The sequence below is a fragment of the Amphimedon queenslandica genome, unplaced genomic scaffold (genome assembly GCF_000090795.2).
Source record: "Amphimedon queenslandica unplaced genomic scaffold, v1.1 AMPQUscaffold_13016, whole genome shotgun sequence".
NCBI lineage: Eukaryota > Metazoa > Porifera > Demospongiae > Haplosclerida > Niphatidae > Amphimedon > Amphimedon queenslandica.
In genome coordinates, this window is record NW_003546748.1 from 54,496 (window position 1) to 63,517 (window position 9,022).

The following is a 9,022-nucleotide window of genomic DNA, read 5'->3' on the forward strand; positions in this document are numbered from 1 at the left end:
ACATTGATCATGCTACTAAAATTAGTCACACCCTCAAGTGGATGGCTATCATTTTGATAACAGTCAGTAATGAACATAAAATTAAAAAATTTAAAATGCTTAGCACAAAATTTACTTTCAAAAGTTTATTATCACGCAGTCTTACAATCTAGTTCTTTCCACTACACCATAAGCAGCACATTCTTTTATTGATAGTTCTGATTGTGGAACTGGTAGATGTACATTCTCATACTGTGGATTAACTGATGATAGTTCTTGCTCTTGTGAACCTGTAATACAATCCATCATAGTAAAACTTACTGTATTCAGCGCGCATAAATTAATATACTTTGATCATCCTGTCTCCTCTTGCAGTAACACACAGTTAATGTAATAACATTAATCATTAGTGATAGTATGAGGAATACACCCAATACACTAATCAGTACTGCTGTATTAATGAAATAACAGTAAAAGTAATTCAAATGTGCATGTTTATTACTTACCACTAGTAACAGGTACTTCACTTTGACATTCCCTTATATTACAATCCTCCATCATCATGGTAGCTCTAACTGAAGATGAAACTGATGAAATTGTAGTTGTTATGTAGCTTGTCAACATAGTATTAGAGACTATAGGAACTTCATTAATATAAATACCAGTTAATACAGCAGCAGGATTAGTAGTACAGTCCTCCATTGATTCACATGCATACAGTGTTAAGTTATTACCAGCTGGTATGTTAGTAATACACTGAGTAAAGTTCAACTGATGATTGAGAGGTATATTGTAATACACTGGTTGATGAACTGGCTCTTCATAATTAGTGATGTGAATATAAATAATATCAGTGGTGCTGCCAATGACAAACAGAAATTGAAGACAAACTTTGTTAAATGTAGTATTAACCAATGATATGTGCTGAAGATCGTAAGTATCTTAATGATAATAATAAAACTAATAATTACGTCAGTCACTTACTGATTGTTATAGTGTTGCTTTCAAACTTTACTCCATTTTCATAGTATAAAATAATATTAGTATTAAGTCTCTCTCTTGACGGAAGATTTATAATAGCAACAAGTGAAACGTTATTATAGGCACTATGATTAATGGTTATATTAGTTGATGAATAACAAGTACTACTGGAACTACTAACAGTACAACCAGTTACTGTAATATTAACAAGTGGTACTCCAGTACACAACTGATGAGCCTTTAAATGTAAACAAAGTTGTGTGAGTATGGTTAACTTACTGATAAAAGAAAATGAAGGTACCAATAATTGTTTACATGATATGTATAAGAATCTTGATAAATGATTGAAATCTGTGAACCTATAGAGAAATAATAAATCAAAATTAATTATGATGCTTTTTACTTGATTGAAATCCAACAGTTATGTTACTAGTAGATCCATTCCCAGCTTTATTAGTAGTTGTAATGTTAAACAGATATTGTTTATTGGTTGGGTTCATTGGACAGTAAGTGTAGTTAGTGATAGAGTCATTAAGGTACTGTTGATCAGTTCCTACACTGATTATATACTGTACTGTTAGTCCTGGTAGTGTGAATGGAGGATACCAACTGATAAACATACAAGAATCTAACTGATATCCTGTTAAATTACTGACACTATCAGGAGGACCTGAGAATATTTATAATATTACAGGTCTATAATATTGACAATTACCTTGAACATAGAGATAGGCAGTTTCATTAGCATTTCCATCATCACCAAATGCTAGGCAGCTAACATCAGTTCCATTTGATGCATTAGTTGCTGTTAGATTAAAGGATAGCAACCTTACACCATTAGGTAATGTTACAGATATTAGTGAAGATGGTTGTGCTCCTCTACTAAGAATAACAAGGGTGTATTCAGTCCCATTAGCACCACAATCAAATGACACAGTATCATTGATATATACATATTGTGTCACTGGTACAATAGTGAAAATACTTGCATCTAAAATTTATAATAATTATAATTTTTATGGTATCACAATAAAACTTACAAGACATGTAAATTTGGGAGACCATACTTACAGCAACAAACAGAAAAGGAGCCATGATTATGGAGGTGTGACCCTGTGTGAATTGAAGGTGTGGTGTAATGCAATTTTAATAATTAAAACACCACTTTTTGACAATTTTAGAGTGTTCCTAATTTTATTTACTATATCTAAATATAGTAAATATTATATATATATATATGTATATATATATTGCATGCTCTCCCACCATTGTTACTTCAACAGTCTAGTAGTAGCTACATGTTTGCACAGGATCAGTATACTTATGTAGGTTATGAGCACAATAGTAACTACTATAATGCCATACAAGTGCTTTTTGAAGGGTACAATTTTGTTGAATTTGCATTGTGCAAATTCCTTTATAATTTATAAAAATTATATTAATATGGTACAAGATATGGCAAATTGGCCAATTTTCTAAAATGGCCAAAACTTTTAGTCAGAATTAGCTCAAACTTTCTACTCCGCATAAGGTTGTAAAAATTTAAGGTGATTTTGGAGCCATTTTTTGGAAAAAATCATGGGCTATAGTACAAGGCATAGTATTAGGGGGCTGGGGGTAGGGCATATATGACATTACTAAAAGGAAAAATTGAAAAATGCTCCATAAAAATATACTTTTAAAATTACATAAACTTTAATAATTGATTATCACCACAAAGTCTTAAAACCTAGTTCCTTCCACTACACCATAAGCAGCACATTCTTTCATTGATAGCTCTGATTGTGGAACTGGTAGATGTACATTCTCATACTGTGGATTAACTGATGATAGTTCTTGCTCTTGTGAACCTGTAATACAATCCATCATAGTAAAACTTACTGTATTCAGCGCATAAATTAATATACTTTGATCATCCTGTCTCCTCTTGCAGTAACACACAGTTAATGTAATAACATTAATCATTAGTGATAGTATGAGGAATACACCCAACACACTAATCAATACTGCTGTATTAATGAAATAACAGTAAAAGTAATTCAAATGTGCATGTTTATTACTTACCACTAGTAACAGGTACTTCACTTTGACATTCCCTTATATTACAATCCTCTATCATCATGGTAGCTCTAACTGAAGATGAAACTGATGAAATTGTAGTTGTTATGTAGCTTGTCAGCATAGTATTAGAGACTATAGGAACTTCATTAATATAAATACCAGTTAATACAGCAGCAGGATTAGTAGTACAGTCCTCCATTGATTCACATGCATACAGTGTTAAGTTATTACCAGCTGGTATGTTAGTAATACACTCAGTAAAGTTCAACTGATCATTACGAGATATATTGTAATACACTAGTGAATGAACTGGCTCTTCGTAATTAGTGATATGAATACGAATAATATCAGTGGTGCTGCCATTGAAAAACAGAAATTGAAGACAAACTTTGTTAAATGTAATATTAACCATCATTATACGCTGAAGATTATAAGTACCTTAATAATAATAAAATATTAATGATTATATCAGTCACTTACTGATTGCTATAGTGTTGCTTTCAAACTTTACTCCATTTTGATAGTATAAAATAATATTAGTATTCAGCATCTCTCTTGATGGAAGATATATCATAACAACAAGTGAAATGCTATTATAAGCACTATGATTAATGGTCATATTTGTTGATGAATAACAAGAATTATTAACAGTACAAAATATAATATTAACAAGTGGTACTCCAGTACACAACTGATGAGCCTGTAAACGTAAACAAAGTTGTGTGGGTGTTGTACGTTAGGCTAACTTATAACTTACTGATAAAAGGAAACGAAGGTACCAATAATTGTTTACACGATATGTATAAGAATCTTGGTAAATGATTAAAATCTGTGAACCTATGAAGAAATAATAAATCAAATTATGATGCTTTTTACTTGATTGAAATCCAACAGTTATGTTACTAGTAGATCCATTCCCAGCTTTATTAGTAGTTGTAATGTTAAACAGATATTGTTTATTGGTTGGGTTCATTGGACAGTAAGTGTAGTTAGTGATAGAGTCATTAAGGTACTGTTGATCAGTTCCTACACTGATTATATACTGTACTGTTAGTCCTGGTAGTGTGAATGGAGGATACCAACTGATAAACATACAACAAGAATCTAACTGATATCCTGTTAAATTACTGACACTATCAGGTGTACCTGTCAATGTTAGTTAAAATTATATCATACAAAATATGTAAGTGAACTAACATGCTGGATCTACAGTAATACTGACCTTGTACATATATGTACGCTGTTTCAGTGGCAGCTCCACTGGTTGCACGGCAGGTAGCAGATGTACCATTTACTTCACTTGTTGCTATTAAGTTGAATGATACTATCCTTCCACCATTAGGTAATATTTCTGTTGATTGTGAAATAGTAACTGGTGCATTAGTATCGAAGTAAATAATATATCCAGTCAAGTTAGTGGCACACTCAAATGTCACAGTATCATTGACATAGACATATTGTGTCACTGGTACAATAGTGAAGATACTTGCACCTAAAAAGATTTTTAGCATATAACAATAATTTTAGTATCAAAATAGAAATTACTAGACATGTAAATTTGGGAGATCATAATTACAGCAACAAACTGAGAAACAGCCATGACCTTGAAGGTGTGACCCTGTGTGAATTGAAGGTGTGGTGTGGTATGATTGATATTTGTATTGAAATTTGATGCAACTTTAATAAAACACCACAGTCAGACTATAATCTTTTTAACACTTTTCAGAGTGTTCCTAATTTTTAATTATTTTAATTTGCTATATGCATGCTCTCCCACCATTGTTACTTTGGCAGTCTAGTAGTAGTGGCATGCTTGTAGTTTGTACTGGACCAGTATAACTGTTGATATATGTACATGTACATTGGTGACACATGACACATGTAGCTACAAAATTAGAATGCATGTTGCTACCATGGTGTCATGGCAACATCATTATGATATTCATAAACAGACATACAGGAATACTATCCAATAGAGTCTTATGTTCCTATGTCATAGTAATAGTAATAACCACTTCTCAAATCAGAATAACAAAAGCTCTGAGTGTATAGTACATAAAAATGGTTAGGAAAAGCCTCCATTTTTATAATTTGTCCTGATACATATACCTTAATTGGGGTGGGTATTAATTGCGCTCTTAAATTTTAGCATTTTAAAAGGGGATCCTGATTTAGTGAAATGTAATATTAGCAAAAATAGGAAGAAAATCAATGGTAAAACCCCATTCAATAGCATAACACAACTTAAGAAGCCCAATGTATCTATTTAAGAGCAGAACACTTAATAGGATCACCCTATCTACTGTTATCTTGTTACAGATCTTGCCTATCTTGTGTACTGTTTACACAGGAGCATAATGACTATTATTAGTGGCTGGTTTGAATTAGTAAGTACACTCTCAAAAATGCTAAAATTAAGTGTTACAATTAATACATACCCTAAGATACATGTACTTATGTTGTATTTCAAGTTTGAGCTGATTTTGATCAAAAGTTTGTTATAAAGACATTACACATGATTATCGACAAGTTTTGTGTGGGCTAGTTGTCCTTTGAGAATACAAATTCTTCTCTCTCATGCTTTTTAACTGATCAACAACTTGTTTTTACAAACATACTTTACGCTATAGTCATTAAAGTAAGCTTATAATAAATAACATTGAATTTGAATGAGCTAGATATATACACATGTTTATTGCTCTGATGCTTGTGGCTGTATTTATGTACCGGGTAATTGTAATTTTTAAAACTTAGCAAAATCTTAACAAACTTACTGTGCTGCAATAAATTAGTACCCACCTACACAAGGACAAACAGACAGACAGACAAACAACCTGACCCCCAGTCCCCCACCCATACAAGGTGTATGGGTAAGGCAAATAAAAACTAAAGAGGTTGTTTACTATAGATAATAAAGCAATGCCACCCAACTAGCTAGCCACCCACATCAAATTACATTAGGCACAATGATATTCACTCGCTGTGAATCAATAATAAATACTATCTGTAATGCATAGATAAATTATGTAAGTTGATATCTATACAATAGCAAGAGTTTAAATATACTTTCTAGTACTTGGATAATGCATCCAATTAGAAAAGCAGACAAACCAATGATGGGAGTGATTTATACAATCAACAGTAGATGGGAACAGTACAGGTGGAGCATAGTAAGACAAACAACAAGTGTGTTTTGAATCGAACGTCCATCCTAATCTTTTAAACATATACATGTCTTATTCTGGTTAAAATGCTTTCTCAGTATTACAATATGTTTAACATTAGTGTAGGACAAAGCTGATTCTTATTATTATTCTTAGTAAATATCGTAGGGAAGTTAAATTATGTCAACATAATTGTACATAGTCTATTCATCATGTTCTGAGAAAATTCTACATCAATAGTATGAATAAAGTAAGTTAAAACTATTCCTCGCCTACACAAAGCTGGGCGAGGCCAATAATTCGTGAAGCTGGGCAAGGCCAATAACTCATAAGAACTCCATATGTAAGTACACCTGCAGACACAAGTAACCAAAAAGGAAATTGGGCAAGAATATAATTTTTCCCCACAACTTACATGAAACGATACCTGCTGACTCAATCATGATATGCAATACCGTATTGCTTAATAATTCATTGAGAAGTACTGAGACAATGATTCAGTGATCTGATAATTCCCTTAAAATGAAATAACGATAATGTTACAATAACCTTAATACATACCTTCTTTTATTTAACAAGAAATTGTGCTATCACATCAAAACAGTTATTGATATTTTACATGCAGAATAGCCAAAACAAAGTGACACCTAGATCAACAGTAATACTGCTTGAATTTATAATTGAGAGAGAGTATGACAAGTTAATCATGTGAGAATTATTACACAATATCAAGCATAACTATGGTTGAGCTAACCTTGGTAGCTTTAAAAAGTATAATTCTAAAAGTACAAAGTCCTTATTCATTAAACATAATAAGTACAGTGTAACCTCTGATAATGAAACTTCTCTTTAACAAAAACCTCTATGCAATGAAAAATTTTTAATGCACCAACTTCATTCCCTATTAATTAAAAAACTTCTCTTCTTTAATGAAAACTTTCATGTAATGAAAAAAATTGTTGTCCCAAAAGTTTTTTATTCAGAAGTTCCACTGTAATACCTGTGTATGCACATTGCAAAATGTTTTTGCTAGAATAAGCACACAAGAATTATTAAGAGTACATAATGTAATATTAACAAGTGGTACTCCAGTACACAACTGATGAGCCTGTGAATGTAAATAAAGTTGTGTGGGCATTGTACGTTAGGCTAACTTACTGATAAAAGGAAATGAAGGTACCAATAATTGTTAATGTGATATGTATAGGAATCTTGATAAACAATTGAAATTTGTGAACCTATAAAGAAATAATAATAAATCAAATTTATTACAGTAATACTTACTTACCTGAAATCTAATGTAATGTTAAACAGATATTGGTTATTGGTTGGGTTTATTGGACAGTAAGTGTAGTTAGTGATAGAGTCATTAAGGTACTGTTGATCAGTTCCTACACTGATTATATACTGTACTGTTAGTCCTGGTAGTGTGAGTGGAGGATACCAACTGATAAACATACAACAAGAATCTAACTGATATCCTGTTAAATTACTGACACTATCAGGTGGACCTGAGAATATTTATAATATTACAGGTCTATATTATAATATTGACAATTACCTTGAACATAAAGATAGGCAGTTTCAGTGGCATTTCCATTATCACCAAATGATAGGCAGGTAACGTCAGTTCCATTTGATGCATTAGTTGCCGTTAAATTAAAGGATAGCATAGCAACCTTATACCATTAGGTAATGTTTTAGATATTAGCAAAGATAGTGGTACTCCTCTACTAAGAATAACAAGGGTGTATTCAGTCCCATTAGCACCACACTCAACTTGAATGTGACAGTATCATTGATATATACATATTGTGTCACTGGTACAATAGTGAATGATATACTTGCATCTAAAATTAATAATAATTATTATTATTTTGATGGTATCACAATAAAACTTACAAGACATGTAAATTTTGGAGACCATAATTACAGCAACAAACAGAATAGGAGCCATGATCATGGAGGTGTGACCATAGGTGTGACCCTGTGTGAATTGAAGGTGTGGTGTAATGCAATTTTAATAAAACACCACAGACTGTAATGTTTTTTGAAAATTTTCAGAGTGTTCCTAATTTTATTTACTATATGCATGCTCTCCCACCATTGGTACTTTGGCAGTCTAGTAGTAGCTACATGTTTGCACAGGATCAGTATACATATGTAGGTATGAGCACAATACTAACTACTATAATGACATACAAGTGCTTTTTGAAGGGTGCAATTTTGTTGAATTTGCATTGTGCAAATTCCTTTAAAATTTATAAAAATTATATTAATATGGTACAAGATATGGCAAATTGGCCAATTTTCTAAAATGGCCAAAATTTTTAGTCAGAATTAGCTCAAACTTTCTACTCCGCATAAGGATGTAGTAAAAATTTAAGGTGATTTTGGAGCCATTTTTTGGAAAAAACCATGGGCTATAGTACAAGGTATAGTATTAGGGGGCTGGGGGTAGGACATATATGACATTACTAAAAGGAAAAATTGAAAAATGCTCAGTACAAAATTTACTTTCAAATTACAAAAACTTTAATAGTTGATTATCATGAAGTCTTAAAACCTAGTACCTTCCACTACACCATAAGCAGCACATTCTTTCATTGATAGTTCTGACTGTGGAACTGGTAGATGTACATTCTCATACTGTGGATTAACTGATGATAGTTCTTGCTCTTGTGAACCTGTAATACAATTCATCATAGTAAATCTTTAACATAAATTAACATACTTTGATCATTCTTTCCTTTCCTCTTGCAGTAACACACAGTTATATAATAACATTAATCATTAGTGATAGTATGAGGAATACACCCAATACACTAATCAATACT

The 9,022-nt window shown here is 31.9% G+C and overlaps 3 protein-coding genes and 1 long non-coding RNA gene across 4 annotated transcripts in view; all 4 read right to left on the reverse strand.

Annotated features, from left to right (window-relative positions):
- Positions 1 to 85: 85 nt before the first annotated feature.
- On the reverse strand, positions 86 to 1,476 carry LOC109585740 (uncharacterized). The gene is made up of 5 exons (XM_020001866.1): positions 1,364 to 1,476; positions 964 to 1,319; positions 486 to 920; positions 329 to 430; positions 86 to 269 (listed from the first exon to the last, which is right to left on the reverse strand). Exons 3-5 carry the CDS (start codon positions 679 to 681, stop codon positions 142 to 144), a joined length of 426 nt encoding a protein of 141 aa, XP_019857425.1. The 5' UTR covers positions 682 to 920; positions 964 to 1,319; positions 1,364 to 1,476; the 3' UTR covers positions 86 to 141.
- Positions 1,477 to 2,679: 1,203 nt separating this feature from the next.
- On the reverse strand, positions 2,680 to 4,021 carry LOC109585739 (uncharacterized). The gene is made up of 6 exons (XM_020001865.1): positions 3,898 to 4,021; positions 3,779 to 3,858; positions 3,502 to 3,721; positions 3,025 to 3,459; positions 2,868 to 2,969; positions 2,680 to 2,810 (listed from the first exon to the last, which is right to left on the reverse strand). The coding sequence occupies exons 1-6, from the start codon at positions 3,992 to 3,994 to the stop codon at positions 2,683 to 2,685; spliced, it is 1,062 nt and encodes a 353-aa protein (XP_019857424.1). The 5' UTR covers positions 3,995 to 4,021; the 3' UTR covers positions 2,680 to 2,682.
- Positions 4,022 to 7,539: 3,518 nt separating this feature from the next.
- On the reverse strand, positions 7,540 to 8,154 carry LOC109585742 (uncharacterized). The gene is made up of 3 exons (XR_002186633.1): positions 8,088 to 8,154; positions 7,747 to 8,035; positions 7,540 to 7,696 (listed from the first exon to the last, which is right to left on the reverse strand). It is a non-coding gene; the product is annotated as an uncharacterized LOC109585742 (long non-coding RNA).
- A 500-nt stretch (positions 8,155 to 8,654) lies between these two features.
- Positions 8,655 to 9,022, reverse strand: part of LOC109585741 (uncharacterized) — a 1,028-nt gene continuing 660 nt past the window's right edge. Inside the window, exon 2 of the mRNA XM_020001867.1 lies at positions 8,655 to 8,872. Coding sequence (XP_019857426.1) covers positions 8,745 to 8,872 — 128 coding nt within the window. The 3' untranslated portion in view covers positions 8,655 to 8,744. The remainder of the gene's footprint in view (positions 8,873 to 9,022) is intronic.